The sequence below is a fragment of the Sorex fumeus genome, unplaced genomic scaffold (genome assembly GCF_029834395.1).
Source record: "Sorex fumeus unplaced genomic scaffold, SorFum_2.1 ptg000123l, whole genome shotgun sequence".
Classification (NCBI taxonomy): Eukaryota; Metazoa; Chordata; class Mammalia; order Eulipotyphla; family Soricidae; genus Sorex; species Sorex fumeus.
The window spans coordinates 6,281,153-6,309,126 of NW_026606180.1; the positions used below are offsets into that span (position 1 = coordinate 6,281,153).

Genomic DNA, 27,974 nt, shown 5'->3' on the forward strand with positions numbered 1-27,974 from the left:
GCGGGGAGGGGTCCCTGTCATCCGGGGGTGAGGCCGGGCTCAGGGCCGGGGGTGCCTCCCTATCATCCTGGGGTCTGGCATCGGGCGCCAGGAGCCCCGACTCCTCTGTGGGGGCCCCCGGGAGCCTTGGGCTGGGCCGCGGCTCCCCCTCCTGCCCAGGGGAGCCCTTTTCTTCCCCTCCCTGGGCCTGGGAAGTCCCCCCAGGGGGCTCTGACGGTGGGCCCTGGGTGCAGGGCAGAGCCTGGGCCTCGGAAATGGAGATCTGCCTGACCACGCGGGGCGCGGAGGGGCTGGCAGGGCTCGGGGGTGGGCTCCAGCAGATCTGCAGGGCTCCTTCGGGGGCACTGAAGCTGCCCAGGAGCTGCTCCCAGTCCTCGTTGTCCCCAAACACCCCGGGCAAGGGTGCCTCCACAGGGGACACCTCCTGAGGGGTTGCGGCCTGTCGCTCGCCTGCTCCAGGGTCCCTGCAAAGAGCATGGGGGTGGGGGAGGGAGGTGGCGGTGGGGACACACCCTAGTGGACTCAGGCAGTCCCACCTGGCCAGCCAAATGCTCACGGAAGCCTGCCCGTGCTCCAAAGCCTCTGTGAGCCTCACCTCCTCCAGGAAGCCTTCCTATACCCACTGGCCCATCCCACTCCTCTGAGGCACCACCAAGGTCTTTTTTTTTTTTTTTTTTTTTGCTTTTTGCTTTTTGGGTCACACCCGGCGATGCACAGGGGTTACTCCTGGCTCTGCACTCAGGAATTACCCCTGGCGGTGCTCAGGGGACCCCATTTGGGATGCTGGGAATCGAACCCGTGTCAACCGCATGCAAGGCAAGCGCCCTACCTGCTGTGCTCTCGCTCCAGCCCCCGGCACCCCCTAGATCTTGAGGGGAGACATTCCCCACTCGGGGCCTCAGTTTCCTAGTCTGGAGGAATGGGCATATGAACCCTGATCCTGGCAGTGTGGTTTTGAGGAAAGAGGGAGACCCTCTGTACTGGATGCTGACCCTGCAGGAGCCCCCAGACTCCCTGTCCCCCAGGAGCCCCGAGACTCCTCCTCCCCCGGGAGCCCCGTTCCCCACGCCCCGCTTGGAGCTGGCAGCCTCTTGCCTCTGTTTCTCCTCCATCTGCCAGGACACATGGCCCCTGGAGGTGGTCAGTTGCCTCCTGGTCACCTGCAGCTGCCCCTGCACCTCTTCCAGATGCCTGGCCAGGTCACGCTCGGCCTCCTGGAGCTGCCGCTGCTCGGAGCTGGCCTGCTGCTGAGAGGCGCTGAGCTGCTGCATCCGGGCCTCCAGCTGTAAGGGGTGTGCAGAGGCCTGAGGCCTGAGGCCTGAGGCGAGCACCCACGGGGGCTAAGGGGGGTCGGGGGCTCCGCGGGGGACAGAGGAGGGTCGGGCCCCGTATGCCGAGTGTCCGGTGCGGGGGGTGTGGCATTTGGGGGAGCAGACGCCCCAGGACCTGAGGATTCCGAGCCCCCACCCCCAGGGTGCTCTCACAGGGTGCTCTCACAGGGTGCTCACCATGGGCAGTGCCGAGCAGGCCGGGTTCCCGGAGTCCCACTCCCTGCCCAGGTCTCCCACCACGCACTCCCCCCGGGCCTGGCACTGCGGCCCCTCCGCCCCCCCCCCCCCCCGGTCATCGCCGACTCTGGTCATTGTCCCAGTTCCCCTTGGTCAGACCCCAATCGCTGGCCTCACCCAGCCACTGCCTCCCGAGGCACGAGCTCACCCTCCTTTGCACGAGAGAGAAACCGAGGCCGAGGGTATGGGAGACCAGCCCAGGAGGACGTGGGTGCCGTCGGCGAGGTTCCAGCCCCCCCACATCTGCTGGGCCCAGAGTCCCCAACCGCAAGTGGTTCCCCTTTTCTGACCTCACGGGACCCCTGCAGGTGGGGAGGTACAAGGGAGGCCGAACCTGCCCCACGGAGGAGACAGGGAGCAGGAAGAGCAGAGTCCTGGCCTGGGACCCAGGAGAAGCGTAGCCTCCCCCCCCAAACACACACACTCACACCACATGCACACACCCACACACTCACACATAACCTTTACACTCACAAAGACACATTCACTCACAGTCTCACACACATGCTCACACGCACACACTTCTCACACGCTCACACAAACATACACTCACACAACTCACATGATCACATACACACACACACTCACGGACATTCACACACACTCTCACACACATTCTCTCCCACACATGCACTCACATACACATATTCTCTCCCACACATATGCTCACACACACTCACACTCTCACATACACACATATCCTCCCACACACACACTCACACACGCCCACACACACACACTCCGCCCCATCTCAGAGACCGAGGTGTCCTCCGCTTTCCAAGTGCCGCTCACAGGGTCCGCCCTGTGCCCGGGCCGCAGCCTGACTCGGGGGAGGGGTCAGCGTCCTCGGAGGGGCTCCTGGCGGGGTCACGCACCTCTCTCTGGGCCTCGGCCAGCCGCTGCGTCTCACGCTCCTTGGCCTCCAGGGCGGCCTGCATCTGGGAGCTGAGGGCCAAGTCCCGGGACTCGCTCTGGGGGACAGAGAGGTCTCAACCCCGGACTCTGAGAGTCATGTCCCCTCCCCGGGGAGGGGGCTCTAGGGGCAGCTCCTCTTGGGCCCCCCAGTCAGATTCCCCGACTGGGAGGAAGGGATCGCCCAGATGATTTGGGGCACGGGACGGGGTCACTTCCTGTGGGTGCCCTCAAGGCAGGTGGATTTCCCAGGGGCCGATGAGTGGGTTGGTTGGTTGGTTGGTTTGTTTGTTTTCTGAAAAGGGGCATCAGAGCAAACAAGCCTGGCCTAGACTGTGGCACTAGGGGCTGAGGCCCAGGGGGCGGAGTTCGGGTGGGGGCAGGGGCTGCTGTCCTCTCCGAGCAAGGTGTCAGGTGGGAGCCACGAGACACTGTCCCAGGCCTCTGCCCTCACACAGGGCTGGCTGGCAGAGACGACAGAGAGGGTTGGACCCACGGACGTGGGTTTCGAGTGTAGGGCGGGCTGGTACATGTGGGGCACCGATGCAGGCATAGGGTGGGGTGCAGGGGGCAGGCGCAGAGGGGTGTGTGTGTGTGTGTGTGTGTGTGTGTGGTGCAGGGGGTGGGCGCAGAGGGGCGTGGGGGCATGTGTGGTGCAGGGTGCGGGCGGGTGCAGAGGGCGTGTGGGCGTGTGTGTGTGTGTGTGTGTGTGGTGTGTGGGGGGGGTGCAGGGGGTGGGTGCAGAGGGGCGTGGGGGCAGGTCCATGGGTCCCACCTTGGCCTGCAGCTGCTGTTTCTCCTGGTGGAGCTGCTGTTCCATCTCCTCGTAGAGCTGCTGCACCTTGCGGTGATGGTCCGAGTCACACCTGGTAAGGGGGAGGCGGGACCCCCAAGTCCCTCAGCACCTCAGAGTGGGAATTGTCACATCTGTCATTCTAACTCACTCACGTTTACCTCTGGCCTCCCAGGACCCCCTCGCTGACTCAGAACCATCCCCAGGGTGACGCTGGTTCTCCAGGTCCTGGCACTCGGCCCCGTTCCTCTCTCTGCCTCCTGCCCCAGGGCCCAGAGACGCTGCCATCTGCACTCTGGGCTGTGGCAGCCACCATGGTCCAGCTCCCGATGCCCAGCCCCGCCCCCCCAAGGGCCCCCAAGTCTCCCCGTGGCTCGTCTTGCACGGGGGTCTCAGCTCTGGCCTGCAGGGTACAGAGGATCCTCTCAGAGTTCTCTGGGATGCACTGAGCTCGGCCACGGGCGGGATGCGGGGGGTCCCGGCCCCACTCACTTCCTCAGGGCCAGCTCCAGAACCTCCTTGTCATCCCGAGCCTCCTGCAGGCGGCTGTTCATGGTGGCCAGGAAGCCCTCCAGGTTGCCGGCCAGCGGGGCCTCCTCCTGCCTTAGTTTCTGCCAGAGCGGCCACACCTCGGCCTCGCTGGGGATTGAGGGAATGCCAGCGATCAGACGCGAGGCGGGACCAGGAAGGGTGGGGTGGGGGGTGTCCCACTCTGTGGTCTTCATCGTGACGCTCCAAGAGCAGGGCGCCCTCTGCAAGGCGCGACTCAAACGCCACTTCCTCTGGAAAGTCTTCCTGGCATGCCCTCTCCTTCCTTGAACCCCAGCCACCTCCCCATCCCTGCCACCCAGCCAGCCCGGACCCTCATCCCACCGGCTGGTCCCGCAGCACAGGGCCCTGCCCAGGGCACGCATGGCCCCGTGGGGTGGGTGGCCCATTCCGAGCTGGCCAGAGTAGACCGGGCGAGGCCTGGAGTGTCAGAGGGACATTGGGGGTTGGGGGGGTACCATGAGCCTAGAACCAGGTGCCTGGAGCCTCAACTGGGGCCGTGCTGCTCCCCAGGACTGTTGCTGCTGAGCCCGGCTCTTCGGACATACCGGCTTGCTAAGCCGTGGGCAGCTGGGGTGGGGGGATGACCTGGCAGGCAAGCCCCCTCCCCTGGGGACCTCAGGACACCCTGTGCTGCAGCCAGCGAGGTCCGAGGTCAGCCACCAACAGCTGGCCATAGTTTGCTCAGATCTACTGGGACGCCCCCACCGCGCCCACCGCTGCCTGCAGGCCTCCCCACACGCCCCAGACACACGTGGTGCTGGTCTTACTCGGGAAACGAGGTGCCGGTGCCCCACTGCTCCATGAACGCAGAGAACATCTCCTTCTGGGCGTCAGCCTCCTCAGGCCCCGGGCCATGGGGCAGGGGCACCCGGGTCCTCCGTCTGTGGAGCCCTGGGGAGCTCTCGAGGGAGCCAAGGATGCTCTCTGCAGGACGGGGGGAGGGGCGTGGGTGACTCCCTGCAGCTAGCCTGCTGGCCACCTCACCGGCCTCGGGAGCCCCCCCGGCAGCAGTCTTGGGCCTTGGGGACCTCGTACTGCCCGTGATACGGAAACCGCAGCACCTCCCAAGGCCGGTGAAGAGCCTTCGCTCAGTCACTGAGGAAATATTGAGTGAGAGTCAGAGATACATTTGAGGGTCAGAGATACCCAATGAAGGCCAGGGAGATAGTGTGGGTAGGGAAATACTTAATGACGGGTGGTATTTAGTGAGGGGAGCTATTTTGTGGGGGTCAGAGATACTTCTGTGGGTCAGAGATATTTAGTAAGGGGCAGAGATACTTAGTGAGGGTTGGGGAGATATTCAGTGAGAGGTAGAGGTATTCGGCAAGGGTCAGAGTGAGGGTTAGGGAAATATTTCATAAGAGTCAGAGATATTTATGAGGGTCAGAGATATTTAATGAGAGTCAGAGATATTTAGTGAGGGGGTGTCAGGGGGCACCTGAGGAGGTGTGATAAGAGCCTAGATGAAAGCAACGAGAAGGGCCTCTGTTGGTTTGAGAAGCTCATTCCAGACAAAGAGCAGCGCATGCAAAGGCCCTGAGGTCAGACCAGGTAGGGGGCTCTCAGGCTGGCAGAGTTTGGAGGAAAAGGGTTTGGCGTGTGTGTCCCACAGGCAGTGGTGTGGACCCAGGCTCAAAGGTGGCCTCTGGGCTGTGCTGACAGCAGGCTCCTTCTGCCCTCCACCACCACCAGTCGCTGTTTGAGGCCCCGACTCCTGTCCACTTATCCTAAGGCCAGAGCTGCCTCCTGGGAGGGCCCCAAACATGCCCGGGGCTCCCTGGCCTCCCGCTCTGTCGTCACCCGAACTTGGAGAAGCTCATCGGGCTTGGAGATGTCTCTGAGTGGGACTCTGATAAAGCACCCGGGTGAGAGGTGGTTCCGTGGCCCCTGGGTCTGCCCTGTCGCTGGGACTTGGACCCCACCACTACCCACCACACACAATTAAATAGATGCCTCTGCTGCTCCCCAGGGCCTGCAGAAACAAGGCCAGAGCACTCCAGAATGAGAGAGCCGGGCAGTGCCCAGGGAAAGCTCAGAGCAAAGCTCGCGAGCATGGGGCTGAGTTTGATTCCAGTGCAGGCCTCAGCCTGAGGCCAACCCAGCAGCTCTGCTGCTTGGGGTCTTGGCACAACAGCTAAGTGTGTGACCGCCCACTCCCAGCCCACCAATGAACAGAGGAAGCAGAGGAACAGGAATGAAGAGAGAGAGAAGGAAGAAAGGAGAGAGAGAAAGAGAGAGAGAGAGAGAGAGAGAGAGAGAGAGAGAGAGAGAGAGAAGAGGAAAGGGAGAAAGAAAATGTTTAACCCCAAATAATATTTAATGCATGAATGGCATGAATTGTGATTATTACTATTGTTGTGCTTGGGTCACTCCTGGCTCTGTGCTCCGGGGTCTCTCTGGCAGGGCTCGGGGACCCTGTGGTGTGCCTGGCACAGGGCCTGGTTGGCTGCAGCAGGCAGGCTCGCGCCCTCCCTGCAGTGCTCTCTTTTCGGTCTGACATGATTACTTTTTTTCCCCCTGCTTTTTGGGTCACACCTGGCAATGCACAGGGGTTTATCCTGGCTCTGCGCTCAGGAATTACTCCTGGCGGTGCTCAGGGGACCCTACGGGATGCTGGGAATCGAATCCGGGTCGGCCACATGAAAGGCGAACGCCCTACCCGCTCTGCTTTCGCTCCAGCCCCAGACGTGGTTACTTTTTTACAAAAGGAAAGAAGGGGGCTTAACCTCTCACTCAAGAGAAACTATTCTTGTCGGGGAGAAGACAAAGTTAAGCATCAGAAAGTAAAGTGAGGCTGATCCGGAGTTGGAGACTCCCAGCACCAAGCTGCTCTGGCTGGTAGGGGGCAACAGGGTAGGCTGGGCTGGAGCCCCCAGCCCTGCCTCCACCTGCTGCTGAGGGGTCACTGAAGCCTTCTGGCCGCCCTGCCTCGGCCCCGGCCCTGCCCCGGCCCCCCCCCCCCCCGTCCCGCCCTGTTTCCCCTCCCCCCTGCATACCCAGCCCGGAGCTGAACTCATCCAGGGAGAGGCGTCCCTGCTGCTCCGTGTCCACCCAGTCGAAGATCCTCTCAGGCGCCTCCTCGCTGCCCAGGAAGCTGAACTTGGCCACCTGCAGGGAAGTCAAGGACTTGCTTGTCTTCCCACTGCGGGAGGCGGTGGCCTGCTTCACCCTGATACCCTCTCAGAACCTGCCCCCTCTGCTCCCAGTCTAGTGCCCCCTTGCTCCAGCCCCAGGAGGAGAGCAGCGCCCCTCCCAGAATGTGCTGGAACCCGCATCCCTGCAGCAGAGCACACGTCCCTGCAGCCCAGGAGGGAACTAACTAACCCCCAGACTGGGTGAAGTTGGAGGCTAACTTGCAAGTTTTGTCCAGGAGAGAAACTAGTCATTTTTGTCTGCTGGAAGGAATAACCCCCAAAGACCTATGGCCAGCCGGGGACTGGACAGTTAGTGCAGGAGTTAAGGCACTTGCGTTCAACTCAGCCGACCCCACTTTCACCCGAGCACAGAGTCAGGAGTAAGCCCCGAGCTCTTCAGGTGTGGTCCGAAAAACAAAACCAACAAACAGAAAGAGTCTTATGCTCCCTGGGAAGAACAGCTCCTTGGGATGCGGGCTGACTGACTTCACATTTCTGTTCTTGTTTCTGACTGCGGCTGGAAGCGGCTGAGTCCAGGCTGATGCTCAGGAACGGCCTTTAAGGCTGATTCTGCGTAGGACCACACCCAGCGGCCATCAAGCGCTCGTGCCTGGGAGTCATATTCGGCCATGCTTGGGAGTGTGTGGTGCTGGGGGCTGGACACAGACCTTCTGCCTGCAAAGCATGTTATCTCTGCAACTTGAGGCCTTTACTTATTTTTTTTTTTTAGCTTTTTTGGGTCACACCTGGCGATGCACAGAGGTTACTCCTGGCTCTGCACTCAGGAATCACTCCTGGCGGTGCTCAGGGGACCACATGGGATGCTGGGAATCAAACCCGGATGGACCGCGTGCAAGGCAAACGCCCTACCCGCTGTGCTATCGCTCCAGCCCCGAGGCCTTTACTGCTTGCTGTGTATGTGTCTTCACAAAAGACAGAAGGGGCTGGGAGGCGACTGGCCATGAAGAACATAGCTTGCAGATAGGTGACATCCTGGGTTAAATTCCTGTCCCTGACGGGAAAAGGTAAAGGCGCCAGAGGAACAGTCCAGTGACTGAGAGCACCTGCATTACAGCCTCACAAGCATGTGGTCTTGAGTTCAAATCCCTGATGTCCCACATGCACAGAGCATGTTGCTGACAGCTCTGCTGTTTGTCTCTCGCAGTCCTGCTATGTGCGATTCCCGGCCCCACAGTCAATGTCAGGTGTGTGTGAGCAGCGCTCACAGGATGTGAACACTTCGAACATGCACAGGAGCCAAGGCCTGTGAGCGCGTGAGTGAGCACCACAGTGACATCCAGCAAGCACCCTCAGATTCCGCAGCCACGAGCACACACCCTGGAGAGCCCTGTGCAAGCCCGAGACTGAAGAATGCAACCCTCAGTGAGCCCTGCAGCCGAGTGAGGAGCAACCCCATGAGCACTGCCACAGGTGAGTGTGCAAACACACACTCACACACTCACATTCATACACACTCGCGCTCATACACACTTACAAGCACTCATATGCACTCACACCCACACCCATGTTCACACACACTCTCACGCACTCACACATACTCACATACACACACTAGCACTCACACACTCAAATAAACACACACTCATACTCACATATTCAGACTCACAGTCATACACACTCACACACTTTCACATATTCACACTCATTCACTCACACTCACAGACACTCTTACACATACACACTTACACACACTCACACGTACACACACTCACACACTCACACAATCACACTCACACACATACCCACACTCACTCATATATACTCACACACATTCACACACACGTACCCACTCTCACTCACACATACTCACACTCACACACACTAGCACTCACACACTCAAATAAACACACACTCATACTCACATATTCAGACTCACAGTCATACACACTCACACACTTTCACATATTCACACTCATTCACTCACACTCACAGACACTCTTACACATACACACTTATACACACTCACACATACACACACTCACACGTACACACATTCACACGTACACACACTCACACACTCTCATACACTCACACAATCACACTCACACACATACCCACACTCACTCATATATACTCACACACATTCACACTCACACTCATACACACACTCACACGCATACACTCACGCACACTCACATAAACTCATACATACACACTCGCACGCACACACACAGTCATCACAGCCACAATAGCAACGGCGGTGGTAGGGGGACGACACAAATTTAAATTAGCATTTTTTAAGTGGCAGAAATGGAGGGCAGAGACAGAGGAGAGTGGGCAGGGCACTTGCCTTGCTCGGAGCCAACTCAGATTTGACCTGGAAACCCCAGATGGTTCCCAGAGAAATGACCCCTGAGCACAGGGTCGGGAGTAAGTCTTGAGCACTGCTGGGTGTGGCCCAAATACCAAAAGGGTTAATTATGTGAAGTTTATTTATACTTTATCAAACGCTTTAGAAGAGTTGTCCGAGAGCTTCTGTTAGTGTAGAAGGTTGTGTTGTGTGCATGTGTTAGCTTTCCGGCCTCTTAGTGCTTGGAGAAGCTCTCCGTCATTCATGCCCAGTCGTTCTTCCAATGGTACAGAGGTTAACCACTCTGGTTATAAGCTTTTGTTTTGTTTTTTAGCTTTTTGGGTCACACCCAGCGATGCTCAGGGGTCATTCCTGGCTCTGCACTCAGGAATCACTCCTGGCAGTGCTTGGGGGACCATATGGGATGCCGGGGGATTGAACCCAGGTCGGCCGCATGCAAGGCAAACGCCCTACCTGCTGTGCTATCGCTCCGGCCCCTCTGGTTATAAGTTCTACAGATACCTGAGACTACACTAGGAGCAACAGTGACAGAAATACAGCCAGAAATGGGGTGTTTCTGCTTTCCAAAGGGTGGCGGGGTGACTATGTCTTAACTTGCCTGACTGTTCCAAGACATATAAAGGACAAAAAGGCAACCTCTGCATGGATTCAGAGAGCTGCAGAGAACTTAATGAAAGGAAAACGTAGTTGAATTGATTCATAATGATACCCAAGTCTGAAAATCAACTGTAAAATATGGCAACATTTTGCCAAATGTTGGTTCTGTTTCAGTGGGCTAGGAAGCATCTGTGAAATTTCTACCACCACATGATATTAACGCAAAACTAGATTTGGGCTCCATATCTACCTGAATAACGAGTTGGTCTTTGAAAGCCCAGCAAGAGTTAAAAAGAGGTTCCTGTTGATATTCCGTGTGACTTGCCAAGATAACAGTGTCATAACTCAAGTGAATCATTTCCGCTGCTTCACGTTAACCTGATAGAGTTCTAAGTAAAACAAGAACAAAGCCTCTCTCTTAGGCAGGAACTAAGAATCCTGGTGATCCTGCTACCTTTCATGCTTCCAAAAGCTTTATTTTATCGTCACTTAAATAGGAAATAGGAAACTATGTCTCAGACTCCCACCATCCTATGTCAGGGCTTTTCTGACAGCTGCTGTGTCTGTGTGGGTGCATATTTGTGTGTGTGTGTCTGTGTACCTTTGTGTGTATATGTTAGTGTGCACACGTGTGAGAGTGCTTATGTGAGTATTCGCGGAGGTGAGCGCTAGTATGTGTCATGTGTGTGATGTGAGTGTGTATATGTGTGTATTTGTGGAGGTGAGCGCTAGTATGTGTCATGTGGGTGATGTGAGTGTGTATATGTGTGTATTTGTGGAGGTGAGCGCTAGTATGTGTCATGTGTGTGATGTGAGTGTGTATATGTGTGTATTTGTGGAGGTGAGCGCTAGTATGTGTCATGTGTGTGATGTGAGTGTGTATATGTGTGTATTTGTGGAGGTGAGCGCTAGTATGTGTCATGTGTGTGATGTGAGTGTGCATATGTGTGTATTTGTGGAGGTGAGCGCTAGTATGTGTCATGTGTGTGATGTGAGTGTGTATATGTGTGTATTTGTGGAGGTGAGCGCTAGTATGTGTCATGTGTGTGATGTGAGTGTGTATATGTGAGTATTTGTGGAGGTGAGCGCTAGTATGTGTCATGTGTGTGATGTGAGTGTGTATATGTGTTGGTCTGCTGGGTGTTAGTGTGTACCACTGTACACATGTATGTGAGTATGTATACGTGCGTATTTGTGTATGCCGGTGTCGTGTGATGTGTGTGCCTGTGTGTGCGTGTGTGTGCAGACCAGGCTTTCCCACATGAGAGCTGTCGTGTGGGGCCTGAGACGCATTCCCCAGCCTCTCTGACAGCTCTTCTGCTTTTTGTCTCTAAGCCACAAATCCTCAGCGTGAAACAATCAGCCTGGGTCGTCTTGTTCATCTGTCTGACCCGACATCTCTGACGTACCGCAGCCCCATTGGAGCAGCATTCTGGGAAATCAGTAAAGCGGAGAGAAGTCCCGAGGCGGGCGGACGCCTGAAGCTCCTGTCGCTTAGAACCCGATGTTGTTCCATCACTTCTCATCAAGAAGAAGGCTGGGCTGCGAGACAGAGGCAGAGGACAGGCCGGGCACATCTGAGGCCTGGGGTTCATCCCTCTCCCACGTCTCCTGAGGACCCCAGGTGTGGTCTCAGGGTCCCACACAACAGCCACAACAAAAGAGTTGTTCGGCCTTTTCTCGACTAACTCTCCCTGGATTGAGAAGCCTTGGCCTGTGGGGATGCCAGAGCGTCCCGATGCCTTGCTATTCGTCACTTGCTCTTATCTTCGGGAAAACGCTGGCCAAGCCCTGAGGGACGGAATGTGCTGATCTGGGCTGCCCACAGGACTTCACTCCCGTCCATGCTGACGTTATTGGAGTAATAAACCACACGATCTTCCGTCTCATCGCCCAACACACTTCTGCTTTCCTGGTCCCTGGCTGAAGGCTCCCTTCAAAGCTACAGGCCAGGAGGCTGGAGCGATAGTACAGCGGGTAGGGTGTTTGCCTTGCACGCGGCTGACCCGGGTTCGATTCCCAGCATCCTATATGGTCCCCCGAGCACCGCCAGGGGCGATTCCTGAGTGCATGAGCCAGGAAGGATCCCTGTGCATCCCTTCGCACCGGAGGTGATATGTGGCAAGGGAAATGGTGGCCAGGGCATTTCGGAATCTCTGGAGGACGGATGCCTCAGAAGCACACTCTGACTCGGCACACTGGCCGAGCAGCGAGGCACAGAGGAACGAGGCTGAAACACTGTGCCGAGTCAGAGTCCTGAACGCAGCTGTCCCCTCAGCCGCTGCTCATGAAGACCAAACAGTCCCTGGCCGGCACCTGTGAGCACCGCATCTAGAGAGAGTGCCCCGGGGAGCCCCTGCACAAGCAGCTCCATTCCAGAAGCGTGGCCTTGTGAGCACCACAGGACTGTCTGAGCAATTTGCACGTGACCGGACACCACCATCACCACCACAATGGGAAGGGGAAGGAAAGGGGAACTGTTGAAATACAATAAAATTTAATGTGCAATTTTTAAGAGTTGGGGGAGGGTCCCGAGTAGGGCTCAGGATGCCTGAGGCCTACTGTCAGGGCACGGGTCCAAGAGCGCCCTTCAGTGCCAAGGGAGCAGGCAGTGCCCCTGGGGCTGAGTCCAGGTGCGCTTCTAAGCACTCAGCTGTCTCCGAGCTCCTGACATTTTTCTAGAAAACATCTTTGGCGCTATTTCAAATTAAAATGCACTTTAAGATAAAGCTAATTTGGAGAGTCAGAGTGATAGCACAGCGGGGAGGGCATTTGCCTGGCACGCAGCCAACCCAGGTTCAATCCCTGCATCCCATAGGGTCCCCCGAGCACCGCCAGGAGTGATCACTGAGTGCAGAGCCAGGAGTAACCCCTGAGCATCACCAATGTGACCCAAGAAAGAAGGAAAGAAAGAAAGAAAGAAAGAAAGAGAGAGAGAGAGGGAGGGAGGGAGGGAGGGAGGGAGGGAGGGAGGAAGGAAGAAAGAAAAAAGAAAGAAAGAGAAAGAAAGAAAGAAAGAAAGAAAGAAAGAGAGAGAGGGAGGGAGGGAGGGAGGGAGGAAGAAAGAAAGAAAAAAGAAAGAAAGAAAGAGAGAAAGAGAGAGAGAGAGAGAGGGAGGGAGGGAGGGAGGAAGAAAGAAAGAAAAAAGAAAAAGAAAGAAAGAAAGAAAGAAACTCTTCCTCTGAGTTGCACCAAGGCCCTGCCAAAAATAGTTTAGCTTTATATTTTTCACGGATTTCTTGATTTTTAATGGATTTATATTTTGTTTGTTTGCGTCATATCTGGCAGTGCTCAGGGCTTACTCCTGACTGTGCTCAGGGTGGATTTGGGGGACCATAAGAGCTTCTGGGAACTGACTGGGTCCAAGGCGAGCACCTACCCACTGTGCTATCTCTCTCTGGCCCCTGATGAGCTGGATTTCTATTGCTAATGACTTACCGTTATTGTGAAGAAAACGTGGTTTCCAATAGTGTTGCTATGTCTGCCTTCAGCAGACCATGTTATTCTGCTAGAGGGGATTGTTTCATCGTACACATTCGGCTTCAGAGACTCAGGATTAAGTTGGAGAATGTTTGGAAATGGATATAATACTAGCTGAAGATACTTTTCTTTCCATCTGCCTGGAGACTCACATAAAAAGCCTTTCTGTTATGTATTTGGAACATGTGCTTTTGGTGGGGACAACCAGGTGACCTGAGGTCACCTGGCCAGACTGCAGGCCTGGGAATTCTGCTGTCAGGCCCAGCGGCTCTCAGGGAACACCAGGCCCTCCGAAATACAGGGAGTGACCAGGGGCCTTGGGTCTGTAAGATTGGGTAAAATCTTGAGCTGTCTCCTCGGCCCGTAGGTGTGTTTGAGCCCCGATGATTTCAACCATAACGAACCATAAGATCCTTCCTAGCTCCAGGAAGAATATCTCAAACGTCATGGTCACGCAGAAGTGTCATGGGGTGATTGGTGATGAAAAGTCATTCTCTCTGCACTTTCTGTGGTCGTTTTATAAATTAGAGGTTTGGAGATTGCGATTTATTTTACATTTTCTAGATTAAACATTTTTATTTCTGATCACACCTGGTGGTGCTCAAAGCTTACTCCTGGCCCTGTGCTCAGGAGTCACTCCTGATGGGGCTGGGAGGACCATACGGGGTGGCAGGGATCAAACCCGGGTTAGCCATGCGCAAGGCAAGTGCCCTACCCACTGCATTATGTTTCTTTTTAACTTTTATTTTACTTCTTTTTCTTCTTGAAGTGTCAGGGATTGAACATAGGCCTGCGTGCATGCCCCACCACTTGAATTTTCTGTATATTTCTGTAGCACTGTGGCACTGTCCTTCTGTTGTTCATCGATTTGCTTGAGCGGGCACCAGTAACGTCTCCATTGTGAGACTTGTTACTGTTTTTGGTATATCCAATACTCCACAGGAAACTTGCCAGGCTCTGCCGTGCAGGTGGGATACTCTGGGTAGCTTGCCAGACTCTAAGAGAGGGGCAGAAGAATCGAACCCGGGCCGGCCGCGTGCAAGGCAAACGCCCTGCCCACTGTGCTATTGCTCCAGCCCCTGTATATTTCTAATTTTAAAAATTTAAAAAGAGATAAAGCATATTAAGCTGTTAAGGGTCTATCAGGATAAACAAAACTGAAACTGAACAAAATATATTCTCCATTTTCATATAAGATCTTTCTAAAATATGTCTTTTTTTTTCCTGCTGGGGAGGCACAACTGGCAGTACTCAGTGCTCACTCTGGGCTCTGCACTCAGGGGTCACTCCAGGAGGGGTCAGGGGACCATGGGAGGAGCTAGAGATGGAAGCTAGGTTGGCAGCATGCAAGGCAAGTCCCTCCCCACCGTACCATCTCTTCCACCCCTTAGATATGTGTTCTAAGTGTCTGCAAACCATCCAAACGATTTACAGATGCTCAGTCTCGTTAATAAGCTGAGAACACACATGTCGCTTTAATTCGTTTCTATTTCATCACTCCTCCTAGCACAATAGCAAACCTGCTTTTACAGAGAGCTTTGATTCATTTCGGATACATTTGGAGTGCAAATTCCCAGAGAAAGATTTGCTGCTATTGAAAAATTGTGTGCCACTTCTCATAACTTTCCCATTTGATTTCCAAAAGGGTTGTCAATTTGCGTTATCTGAGCGATATAAAGTCCTTTTTCCTCTTATTTGTAAGGCGAGGGGGGAGGGAGAGAGAGGGAGAGAGAGGGAGAGAGAGAGGGAAACAGAGAGAGGGAGAGAGAGTGCCTGGGGCTGAACCTGGGACCTTAGCCCTAGGCAGCATGCCCTCGGACACTGAGTCACATCTCCCATACCCAGACCAGTGCCACCAAATATTATTGTAATATTCTCACACACAGGAAAAAGGGATCGACAGAAGTGGTCTGCAGACCCCTATGTACTGTTTGGGAGACGAAAGAAAGAAAGAAAGAAAGAAAGAAAGAAAGAAAGAAAGAAAGAAAGAAAGAGAGAGAGAGAGAGAGAGAGAGGGAGGGAGGGAGGGGAAAGAAGGAAGGGAAGGAGGGAGGGAGGGAGGGAAGGAAGGAAGGGAAAGAAAGAAAGAAAGAAAGAAAGAAAGAAAGAAAGAAAGAAAGAAAGAAAGAGAGAGAGAGGGAGGGAGGGAGGGAAAGGAAAGAAGGAAGGGAAGGAGGGAGGGAGGGAAGGAAGGAAGGGAAAGAAAGAAAGAGAGAGAGAGAAAGAAAGAAAGAAAGAAAGAAAGAGAGAGAGAAAGAAAGAAAGAGAGAGAGGGAGGGAGGGAGGGAGGGAGAGAGGGAGGGAAAGGAAAGAAGGAAGGGAAGGAGGGAGGGAGGGAGGGAAGGAAGGAAGGAAGGGAAAGAAAGAAAGAAAGAAAGAAAGAAAGAAAGAAAGAGAGAGAGAGGGAGGGAGGGAGGGAAAGGAAAGAAGGAAGGGAAGGAGGGAGGGAGGGAAGGAAGGAAGGGAAAGAAAGAAAGAGAGAGAGAAAGAAAGAAAGAAAGAGAGAGAGAAAGAAAGAAAGAGAGAGAGAGGGAGGGAGGGAGGGAGAGAGGGAGGGAAAGGAAAGAAGGAAGGGAAGGAGGGAGGGAGGGAAGGAAGGAAGGGAAAGAAAGAAAGAGAGAGAGAGAAAGAAAGAAAGAAAGAGAGAGAGAGAGGGAGGGAGGGAGAGAGGGAGGGAAAGGAAAGAAGGAAGGGAAGGAGGGAGGGAGGGAGGGAAGGAAGGGAAAGAAAGAAAGAGAGAGAGAGAAAGAAAGAAAGAAAGAAAGAGAGAGAGAAAGAAAGAAAGAAAGAGAGAGAGAGAAAGAAAGAAAGAAGAAAGAGAGAGAGAGGGAGGGAAAGGAAAGAAGGAAGGGAAGGAGGGAGGGAGGGAGGGAAGGAAGGAAGGAAGGGAAAGAAAGAAAGAGAGAGAAAGAAAGAAAGAAAGAGAGAGAGAGAGGGAGGGAGGGAGAGAGGGAGGGAAAGGAAAGAAGGAAGGGAAGGAGGGAGGGAGGGAGGGAAGGAAGGGAAAGAAAGAAAGAGAGAGAAAGAAAGAAAGAAAGGAAAGAAAGAAAGAAAGAAAGAAAGAAAGAGGGAGGGAGGGAGGGAAGGGAAAGAAAGAAAGAAAGAAAGAAAGAAAGAAAGAAAGAAAGAAAGAAAGAAAGAAAGAAAGAGAAAGAGAGAAAAGAAGAAAGAGAAGCTAGATAAATTAAAGGAAAAACTAAGGTGCATGCCTTGCACACAGTCAACCCTGGTTTAATCCCCAGCACCACCTGTGGTCCCCCAAGCTCTCCAGCAGTGATATCTGAGTGCAGAGCCAGAAGTAAGCCTTGAGCACCGCTGGGTGTGACGCCCAAGTCAAACTAAACCAACCCAAATCAAGCCAACAAAAACAACAACAAAAAAACCTCCCTGGTCATTCTCTAGAATTTCTTTTATATCTCTTTGATTTCTTATACAAACTGAATATCTTATTAAGCTTATATTTACATTTATTTATTAATTTGGGCCTCGTCGGCCCAAATAGCTAAGAGGACGAAGAACCTCCGGCTCCGGGCACATCTCTTTGATTCCACTGTTCTTCCTGCATTAACATATGCCTCAGAGACCTGGGCCCTACGCAAACAAGATGAGAACGCCATTCAGGTCTCCCAAAGAAGAATAGAAAGATCTATGCTTGGAATATCACGTTTCACTCAAATGAGAGAACGAATCCGGAGTTCTGACATCCGTCGACGATCAAGGATCAGGGACGCTGTCTCATTTGCCAAGGTGTCGAAAATCAGATGGGCTGGTCACGTAATGAGATTTAAAGACGACCGCTGGACTAGAGCTCTTACCGACTGGATTCCACGGGATGTCAAGAGACCGCGTGGCCGCCCACCTACCAGATGGTCAGACTTCTTTGTCAAGATCATGAACGATCGGTTTGAGGCCCTCCATGTTCCCAGAGCGAAGAGATGCCATTGGGCTACACTAGCACGCGACAGGGACAAATGGAGACGTTACTGGCGCCCGCTCGAGCAAATCGACGACTAACGGGAAGTTAAGTGATTAAGTGATTATTAATTTGGGCCTCCTCGAGTATACTCAGGGTCCTGGGGCCACTCCTAGTGGTCCTGGGTCGGATGTGGGCTTTAGGATGACAGACACTAACACAAGGGCCTGGCTGATAGTTCAGCAGAGAGGGCATTTGCCTTGCACATGGCCAACCCGGATTCAGTTCTTGGCATCCCATATGGTCCTCCGAGCACTGCCAGGAGTGATTCCTGAGTGCAAAGCCAGAAGTAATCCCTAAGCATCTCTGGATACGGCCCCTAAGCAAAATAAATGATTAAATAAAATCCACTGGTACACAGGGGAGGAAGCTTGGTACCTCACAAGTGTTCCCAGCAGGGGTTCTCTGAGCTTGGGCGCTGTCTCCTGATCCTCACAGCCAAGGATGAAAACCCTTCCTGAGAGTTCACTAATTACATTTCTTCTTGGAGCAATTGCTTGCTCATAGGCTTTAGACATTTGTAATTAACTATTGTGGCTTTGTGAGTTTCGTTACTAAAAATTTGTAAAATATTTAAAGATGAAGATATTTGTAGGTGTCTTTCTTTATTTATTTTTGGCGGTGTTGTAATTTTGCTTAGAGTCAATTTACATTTCACTGTGTTCTTTTCTTGTTTGGTTTGGGGTCACACCTGGAGGTGCTCAGGGTTTACTCCTGGCTCTGTGCTCAGGCGCCCCTCCTGGTAGCCTCAGGCCACCAAAGTGCTGCCTGGGATCAAACTTGGGTTTGTACACAAGGCAAGTGCCCTGTTCGCTGTGTTATTGTTCTGTCTCCAGCACATTTCTTTTTGGAGGGTACAAAGGAGGCAAGACAGACAGCCATTCACAAGGGATGGGGGGTCCGCTGTTCTGGGCACTCTCCCTTCAACTCTGGGTCTGCACATCTGGCTCATACAGTCAACCAGGGTCCACTGATGTGAAAGCCTTGGCTGACCAGCTCCTGAAAAGCACACTGACCTTTTTCTTCCTTCCTTCCTTCCTTCCTTCCTTCCTTCCTTCCTTCCTTCCTTCCTTCCTTCCTTCCTTCTTCCTCCCTCCCTCCCTCCCTCCCTCCCTCCCTTCCTCCCTTCTTTCTTTCTATCTTTCTTTCATGTGTGAGGACCTGGGCTCCATCCTGGGGACAAATTATTCCAGAGCCCTTTCTGTCCAGAAGCCAAAAACTCACCCAAGATGCAGCCGAACAAGAACAAACCACATGGAACTGAGGAACAGTTGGAGGAAGTCTTGTGGTTGTTTGGGAGAACACTGGTACCGTTTCTTATTGTTTTCTGTTTTAATAGTCTCTGAGGAAGTTGTTCCTCCGCCTTTCTGAGAGCGTGACTGGCAGGAGGGTGCAGGGCTTCCCAAGCAGTGACTCTGTGGGCCACTCTGAGAGATGCTCGCCAACTGGGCAGGTGACTGGGGGCCAGAGGGCCACACCCAAGAGGCCTTGTGGGGCCAGGTTGGAGAATGGGTCCTTCAATACCCAAGACCTGTGCCCCTGAACGATCTGAAATTATACTGATGCGTGTGCATGCGTGTGTGTGTGTGTGTGTGCACACGTGTGCGTGTGCATGCCAAGGATCAAACCCAGGTCCCTGTGTGGGGATGCGGCTCCATGGTAGAGCACTTGTTTCACAAGTCCCAGCCCCACATGGTCCCTGGAGCACTGTGGAGAGCACCCCCAGTGCTGAGCTGGGAGCAGTCCTCAAGTGTCAACTGGTATGGCCCCAAAGGAAAAATAAACAAAATAAAACAAAATGGACTGGAGAGATAGCTCAGCATGTAAATGCTGGCAGCTGACTCGGGTTCAATCCCCAGCACTCTATATGGTCCCTGAACTTTTTTTTTTCTTTTTGGGTCACACCCGGCAGTGCACAGGGGTTATTCCTGGCTCTGCACTCAGGAATTACTCCTGGCGGTGCTCAGGGGACCACATGGGATGCTGGGAATCGAACTCAGGTCAGCCGCGTGCAAAGCAAACGCCCTACCTGCTGTGCTATTGCTCCAGCCCCGGTCCTTGAACTTTTTTTTATTATATTTTATTTTTTTTTAATGTAGGAGTACTGCTATTTATTCAGCCATTGATTAGGCTGATTGAATTTTGCATGAACTCCACCTTACTTTTTTTTCCCCCATTTTTTATAATTTTATTTACTGAATCACCGTGAGAGTAGTTACAAAGCTTTTGGGTTTAAGTCTCGATCATTCAATGAAACACCCGTACCTTCACCAGTGCCCATTCTCCACCCCCAAAAGCCCCAGTCTACCCCCATCCCACACCCTCCCCCTACCTGTGGGGCAGATGATTTTCCAAATCACTCTCTCTATATGACTCTATATGATCACATTCAACATTTCGACACCACACCCACCATTATTATTTGGGATCTTACCCCAACACTCAGATCTGCTGAAAAGGCAGCAGTAGACAATTTTTTTTTATTGCTGGTCATGAATAACATCTGATGTCACGTGGTTGCAGTAGTGGCTGCGCAATTTTGAAATTCCGAAATTTTAACAATTAAATCTGGAGAGATTTCCTGCCAAAACCTGCTAGGTTCCGAGATCTGTTCCTGAGTCTCTGGGATCATGGCCATTAAACAGCTTGATCAGGAGTCAGAGAGGCCATTCATGGGCGGTGACTCGTGGTCTCCTTGGGGTGGGGAGGAAAGGGCCGGCTCCACCCCCATCCCATGAGGCCCTGCGTGTCTCGTCATTGTGGGGCCCAAACCTGACTGTCCAATGGTCTCTGGCATATGGCAGCCACCGAGCCGCCAGGCGGGAGCAGGCGAAGGCACGAAACCTATTTCCACCTGGGGTGGCCCAGAGCTGGTAACCTACTGCATGGCCCACACGCATTTCTGCCAAAGCCGTTGGGTTTTAAGATTTGTTTCTGAGACTCTGGGATCATGTGGCTGTTAAGTAGCTTGATCAGGAGCCAGAGAGGCCGTTCGTGGGCGATGACTTGGGGTCTCGTTGCGGTGGGGAGGACAGGATCGGCCCCACCCCCATCCCACGAGGCCCAACACGTTTCGTCACTGCGGGCCCAAACCTAACTGTCCAATGGCCTCTGGAAGATGGCAGTGACCGAGCCACCTAGGGGGAGCAGGCAGAGGGAGGGACAACACCCTTTCCCCCTAGGGTGGCCGGGCAACAGTAACCTACTGCGTGGCCCACATACATTTCTGCCAAAAGCCGATGGGTTTCAAGATTTGTAGCTTTATCAGGAGCCAGAGAGGCCGTTTGTGGGCAGCGACTGGGGGTCTCGTTGGCACGGGGAGGAAAGGGCTGGCTCCACCCCCATCCTGTGAGGCCCCACGTGTCTCATCATTGCAGGCCCAAACCAGACTGTCCAGTGGCCTCTGGAGGATGACGGCCACCGGGCCGCCAAGGGGAACAGGCCAAGGCACAAAACCTATTCCCACCTGATGTGGCCTAGCACCGGTAGCCTACTACAAGGACCAGATGCATTTCTGCCAATAGCTGTTGGGTTTCGAGATTTGTTTCTGAGTCTCTGGGATCATGGCCATTAAGCAGTTCGATCAGGAACCAGAGAGGCCATGCCTCCAATTACATAGCTGAGTCAGAGGTGGTTTGTGGGTGTGTCTCCCACATACCTAATTTTTGGCCGTTTACTTTCTTGGTAAACTTTGCCCCAAGTTTTTGGGGTCTGGCCAAAGGCACAGCAGCAATTTTGGGGCATCTGAAAGTCTGACGTTGCCATCAGGCTGCTGATGCACTCACCTCACAGGTACAGATTGACCTGCTGGTGGCACCATACCCCCACCCTGAACTTTTTTAGGAGTGATCTCTTAGTACAGAGTAAGGAGTAAGCCCTGAGCACTACTGAGTATGTCCCACATAGGAACAACGACACACAGCAACTCAGGTCCCAGGTCCCTTCACATATAAAGCACGCAGCCTACCACAGAGCTAACTCTCCAGCCTGAAATGAAATGAACCACACTTTTTTTTCACCTTTTGGGTCACATCCAGTGATGCACAGGGGTTACTCCTGGCTCATGCACTCAGAAATTACTCCTGGTAGTGCTCAGGGGACCATATGGGATGCTGGGACTCAATCCGGCTCGGCCGCGTGCAAGGCAAACGCCCTACCCACTGTGCTATCGCTCCGGCCCCTGAAATGAACCACTTTTAAATGGTATCCGAATCTCCCAGCTCTCTCCTCATACAGAAACCAATACTTTCACAGAAACTCCTTAGTTTTCTTGACAACATGGTCATTTACAAGGGCCCCTAAGATCTACCTTCCTACTCACAGATATAGACACGAATCTGGAGTCTTCCACTCAGAGTGGTTCCCACTATAAGCCTCACTGGCAGGACCTCATGGAGCCTGCAGAGCTCCTGGCCCATCACCATGTGGAGAAGGGTGGGGAAGGCTGTACCCGAGGCGAGGAAGGCCCTCCTGGGCAGGACACCTTAGAGAAACGGGGAGCCACTGGCATACATGTCCAGCTGCTGGCGAGAGTCCTGAGTGGCTTTTCTTGTCCAGGGTGAAGGCTGACTAACTCCTCCCAGTTTGCCTAAGACTCTCCCAGTTTGAACATAGAAAGTTCCATTCATCCCAGGAAATCCGAAACTAGAGGTCAATTTGCATAGAAGACAAAAATCTGTCACTGTCACTGATCTCCCATTGTTCATCGACTTGCTTGCTCGAGTGGGCCCGTGCAGGAGAGATACGCTCGGTAGCTTGCCAGGCTCTCGGAAAGGGGCGGAGGAATCGAACCCGGGTCAGCCATGTTGGCCGCTTGCAAGGCAAACGCCCTACCCGCTATGCTATCGCTCCAGCCCCTTTCCCAGTTTGAACATAGAAAGTTCCATTCATCCCAGGAAATCCGAAACTAGAGGTCAATTTGCATAGAAGACAAAAATCAAATGCTTGAAAAGATTAACCTAAGATTTTTGTTTTGTTTTGTTTTATAGGTCACCCACCCAACAGTGCTCAGGGGTTACTCCTGCCAGTGACGGGAATCAAATCTGGGTCAGTGGCATGAAAGGTGAGCACCAAACCCACTGTACTATCTCTCTGGCCCCTAGCCTAAGACTTTGTATCTTCTCTCTCTTCTTGTCTTTCTTCTTAACCCCTTTCTTCCCTTTCCCTCCCCTTCCCTTCCCATTTTTTAGTGTTCCCTCCTTCCTTCCCTTCCTATCTCTCTCCTTCTCCTTCCTATCTTCTCCTCCTCCTCCTCCTCCCCTCCTCCTCCTCTTCTTCTTCTTTTTCTTCTTCTTCTTCTTCTTCTTCTTTTCTTCTTCTTCCTCTTCCTCTTCCTCTTCCTTCTTTCTTCTTCCTTCTTCTTCCTTCTTCTTCCTTCTTCTTCTTCTTCTTCTTCTTCTTCTTCTTCTTCTTCTTCTTCTTCTTCTTCTTCTTCTTCTTCCTCTTCCTCCTCCTCCTCTACTACCTCCTCCCCCTCTCCTCCACTACCTCTTCCTCCTCTTCTTCTTCCTCCTCCTTTTCTTCCTCCTCCTCCTCTTCTTCTTCTTCCTCTTCTTCCTCCTCCTCCTTCTCCTCCTCCTCCTTCTCCTCTACTACCTCCTCCTTCTCTCCTCCTTCACTACCTCCTCCTCTTCTTCTTCTTCTTTTTCTTTTTCTTCTTCTTCTTCTTGTTCTTCTTCCTCTTCCTCTTTCTCCTCATCTTCTCCTTCTTTTTCTTCTTCCTCTTCCTCCTCCTCCTCTACTACCTCCTCCCCCTCTCCTCCACTACTTCCTCCTCCTCTTCTTCCTCCTCTTCCTCCTCCTCTTTCCTCCTCCCCCTCTTCTTCTTCTTCCTCTTCTTCCTCCTCCTCCTTCTCCTCCTCCTCCTCCTCCTCCTCCTCCTCTTCTTCTTCTTCTTCTTCTTCTTCTTCTTCTTCTTCTTCTTCTTCTTCTTCTTTTTCTTCTTCTTCTTCTTCTTCTTCTTCTTCTTCTTCTTCTTCTTCTTCTTCTTCTTCTTCTTCTTCCTCCTCCTCCTCCTCCTCCTCCTCTTCTACTACCTCCTCCTCCTCTCCTCCTTCACTACCTTCTCCTCCTTCTCCTCCTCCACCCCCTCCTCCTCCACGTCCTCCTTCCTTCTTCTGTGCAGCTGGAACATTGAACCTTCCACATGTGAGACATTTGCTTTACCACTGAACCACCTCTGAGGCCCCCTAACCTAAGATTCTATATGAAAAACCTAGACATCAGCTCAAAGAGTTCAGTACTTCAAAAGTCTCAGCGTGCAGATCCCACACAAGGAGGCTCACATCTCATTCAACTGCGGACCACGCCTACGGAGAGCAGCCTTCTTCACAGGAGGAAACTTGGAGGTTAATGGTTAACCTCCAAGGTTAATTTGGCCTTGAGACAAGATGAAGTCATGCAATTTGCTGCTACATGGATGGACCGGGAGAGTATCATGCTGAGTGAAATGAGTCAGAGGGGGGTGGCAGACACAGCGATCTCACTCATGTGAGACATAAAGAAACAGCAGAGGAATCACTAACGTCCAAGGCAACAGAAACAAAGAGCAGGGGGTTGGGAGGGTTACTGGGAGCACTGGAGGTGGACAATGGGCACTGGTGGAGGGATGGGTACTCAACCATTGTATAGCTGAAACCCAAGCACCAAAAATTGTAAGTCTACAACTGTACCTCATGGTGTTTCACTAATAAAAATAATTTTTAAAAATTAAAATAAAAAAAAAGAGCAGGGAACCTGGTCCTCAGCTCACCACGGGGGCTGGGGGACAGGTCAGGAAAGGGACTGTGATGACAGTGATAGAGGGAAGAGGTCACTCTGGAGGACGAGGTGCTGAAAGGGGGTAAAGTGACACCCACGATACCCGACAGTAACGACAGTGACAGTAAGGAGTCTCCACTGTGGTTTGTAAACTGCAATGCCCAAAAGGAGAAAAGAAGAAAAGAAAAATGTACCTCCATCCCGGGTTGGAGAAAATCGAACCCAGGATCTATCCCAGGCATCCCACGTGGCTCCCCTGGGCCCTGAGCATTGCCAGGTGTGGCCTCAAAACCAAAAAAATTAATAAAAATTAAAATTAAAGGGGCTGGAGCAATAGCACAGTGGGTAGGGCATTTGCCTTGCACGCGGCTGATCCGGGTTCGAGTCCCAGCATCCCATACGGTCCCCCAAGCACCGCCAGGAGTGATTCCTGAGTGCAGAGCCAGGAGTAACCCCTGAGCATCGGCTGGGTGTGACCCAAAAGGAAAAAAAAAAAGAATAAAATTAAATTAAAGTCCCTGCCATAGAGGCTGGCGGAGATTGGAGGGAAACCGGCCGGGGACATGAGTGGAGGGAGTGGTCGCTGGTGCAGGGAGGGTGTTGGAACATTGTATGCCTGAAACTCAAACAGGGGTAGCTTTGTAACTTTGTAATTCACCGCGATTCAATTACAAAATAACTTGGAGGTTATTTATGGACACACAAGAATTTTCGTAAGCTTGGAATAAGTCAGAAGGCAGACCACAGTATTTTCATTATTATTAGGAGAAATATCCAAGCATTTTCTAGACTAGAAATATGTCCTCGTTGTTGGTGGGAAATATACCCGGGTCGGGTGTTGGAACATTGTGTGACAGAAATCCTATCATGAACAACTTTGTAACTGTGTATCTCATGGTGAGTCAATACAAATGTTTGTTTTAATTTTCAAAAAGAGAAATGTCCTCAGTCGTCTCATTGTTTACCTTTTATTAAAAGTCCTAGGTATTGAAGTTTCTTGTTATCTAACAGTTTTTTGTTCAGGGGAAGAAAAATCTTTTTTTTGCTTTTTGGGTCACACCCGGCAATGCACAGGGTTTACTCCTGGCTCATGCACTGAGGAATTACTTCTGGCGGTGCTCGGGTGACCATATGGGATACTGGGAATAGAACCCGGGTCTGCTGCATGCAAGGCAAACGCCCTACCCGCTGTGCTATCACTCCAGCCCAAAAAATCATTTTTGTAGAGCAGACAACCTCAAGGACTTACGGCCTGTTGGCTGTTGGCCTCTTGCTTATTGGGGCCACGGCCAAGAGTGCTCGGGCTAACCCCAGACTTTGCACCCAGGGATCACTCCTGGTGGTGCTCCTAAGACCGTATGTGGGCCAGGGGTTTAGACCTGGGTTCCCTGCATGCAAGGCAAGTGTCTAACCCTCTGTACTCTCTCCCTGACTTTGGCTTATTTTGGTCTTTTTTTGTAAATGAACTCGGCAATCTTACTCTGACGCTGTTCTGCTGGCTTTGCAAATGCTCTTTGAAACAGTCATAATATCTTACTGGCCCCCTCATTAATTAAGAATATGAACTAATTAGGGACCTGAGGTGTAACCAGGCAGTAGAGCGCTTGCCTTGAATGTGTTCATCCAAGTACAGGAGGAAGAAGAAGGAGGAAGAGGAGGAAGAGGAAGAGAAGGAGGAGGAGAGCTAAAATTCTAGCTAATAAATTAGATCAGACTTTTGATAGGTGTTGGTTTTACTCAAAAGATTTCCCCGCCCCCCCGGCCTTTGTTTACCCTTTTGAAAAATCATATTTTCTCACGGAGACATAGAAAACAGGTAAGGTGCTTGCCTTGCAAGCAGCTGACCCCGACTCAATCCCTGGCACCACATATGGTCCCCTGAGCTGAGCCCTCCAGGAGTGATTCCTGAGTGCAGAGCCAGGAGGAACCCAAGCACACAGCCAGCACTGCCCCCCTCAGAAAGAAAGAAAGAAGGAAAGAAAGAAAGAAAGAAAGAAAGAAAGAAAGAGAAAGAAAACTGAATAAAAATCCTACTTTTTCATTACCTTGAGGTCCTGAGGAGCGAGAACGCAGGATGGCTGTTGTCTTTTTCTTTCTCTTTTTAATTTTTTTTTACAAAAAGCAGTGATTTACAAAGTTCCTGACGGTTACACTGTAGCTTTGTAGCACGGCCCTCCAGTTGTTCATGGATTTGCTTGAGTGGGCACCAGTAACGTCTCCATTGTGAGACTTGTTGTTACTGTCTTTGGCATATCGAATATGCCACGGGGAGCTTGCCAGGCTCTGCCTGCAGGCGGGGTACTGTTGGTAGCTTGTCAGGCTCTCCAAGAGGGGCGGAGGAATTGAACCTGGGTCGGCAGTGTGCAAGGCAAACGCCCTACCTGCTGTGCTATTGCTCCAGCCCGGCTGCATTGTAGGCAGACAATAACTAAACAGCAGTAGGAGGACCCTGTTTTCTGGGGAAGGTCACAGTGTGGAGCCTGGGCAGATGAGGGGACGCCCCAGCACCCAGCACGGCCCCTTTGCGGAGCACAAGGAGAAGCCAGAGAGAGACAGTCCCTGGCTCACACCAGTCCCCTTCTGAAAGGCCCCGCACGACCGCCCAGTCTCACTGGAGCCTCACAGGGCACCCACGCGCTTCCCTGCTGAGCTTCCCTGTCCAAAGGCCGCGATACCCCTCTACTACTTCTTGGTGCCCTGATCTTCCCCTTGTTGAAAGGCAGATGTCTCCAGCAGCAGGTGACACACAAGGTTCGCGCAAGTGTGGACAAAGCCTTCTTCAAGACGCAAGTTTGCTTTGACACAAGGGCCAGGAGCGGGCCAGCCTGTCTGCCAGCTGGGCCCCTTCAGGGAAGGACGCAGAGGTGGCCACAGGGCCTTGGACTCACCGCCAGGTCATCACGGGTGACGAAGCCTCTGTCCTGGGCGCCACAGTCCCGGAGGAAGCGCTGCACCTCCACAGAGGCCTGGGACGGCCAGGACCCTGGCGCGGCGTCCCCTGATGCGTCCTGGCCATCTGCCGGCTCTCGTGTCTGCCTCCGGCGGCTGGAACCCAGCTTGCGACCTTTCCGAGGTCTCCTCTGTCCACTCTCCATGGCGCTTTAGCCTGGGGACGGAGGAGAGGCGACACTGATGGACACTGAACATTGTCCCTGCCTCTTCCAATCACCCCCAAGAAAGTCCACCACAGCCGATGCTGCCCTCAGTCCCTCAGCTGTCACGAGTCCTTTCCTGAGAGAGCCCCAGGGCCCCGGGGCCACGTTGTGGGTGCTGGGAACTGAGCTTCGAGCCCTGCGCGTCCCTGGCCTCAGTGTCCTTCCTCTGCTCTGGCACCCACTGAAAGCCCTCAAGCACAGAAGCCCTCAGCCCGTTTCCTCCCACTGTGGGGTCCCCATTCCATGGATTCCCGCCTTCCAGGGGGCGCCTCCAGGGTCTCCCCTCAGCCCCCTTCCCTCAGGGCTGTGTCTCTGTTTCTTAGCACTTGCCCTAATGGGTCAAAGATACTTCCTGTGACCCTGACAACCCTGCATGAGGTGGTCTCCTTCACCCCATGGCAGGGCCTCCTCATGCAGAGTATGACCTGTGTGCCCACCCGGAGTCCCCACCCTGCAGACACCGTGGGACTGACTCCCCACTCTCCAGGGAGCCTCTGAGCCTCCTGCAGATGGACACACAGAAATAAATCATAGGTGCAGCCGGAAGAGGCACGTTCCATGCCTGGGTGACAAGTTCTGGAAGAGCACTCAAAAAGGAGCACTCTCCAGGGTTTATCAGGGAGGGCTTCTAGGGAGAGGTTACAAATCAGCACTCAGTTCCAAGGTAGGAGAGGTCCTACTTAACTCCAATCCCCTCTTAGTGTCCAGGCTTGCTCTGG

The 27,974-nt window shown here is 52.9% G+C and overlaps 1 protein-coding gene across 1 annotated transcript in view; it reads right to left on the bottom strand.

Moving 5' to 3' along the window:
* RAB44 (RAB44, member RAS oncogene family) overlaps positions 1-27,195 on the bottom strand; it is a 37,656-nt gene extending 10,461 nt beyond the window's left edge. The window contains exons 1-8 of the mRNA XM_056137341.1: positions 26,989-27,195; positions 6,822-6,933; positions 4,593-4,749; positions 3,766-3,912; positions 3,256-3,346; positions 2,444-2,539; positions 1,096-1,283; positions 216-464 (exon numbers count right to left, since the gene is read on the bottom strand). Of these exons, the coding sequence (XP_055993316.1) occupies positions 216-464; positions 1,096-1,283; positions 2,444-2,539; positions 3,256-3,346; positions 3,766-3,912; positions 4,593-4,749; positions 6,822-6,933; positions 26,989-27,195 (1,247 nt within the window). The remainder of the gene's footprint in view (positions 1-215; positions 465-1,095; positions 1,284-2,443; positions 2,540-3,255; positions 3,347-3,765; positions 3,913-4,592; positions 4,750-6,821; positions 6,934-26,988) is intronic.
* Between the last annotated feature and the right edge of the window lie 779 nt (positions 27,196-27,974).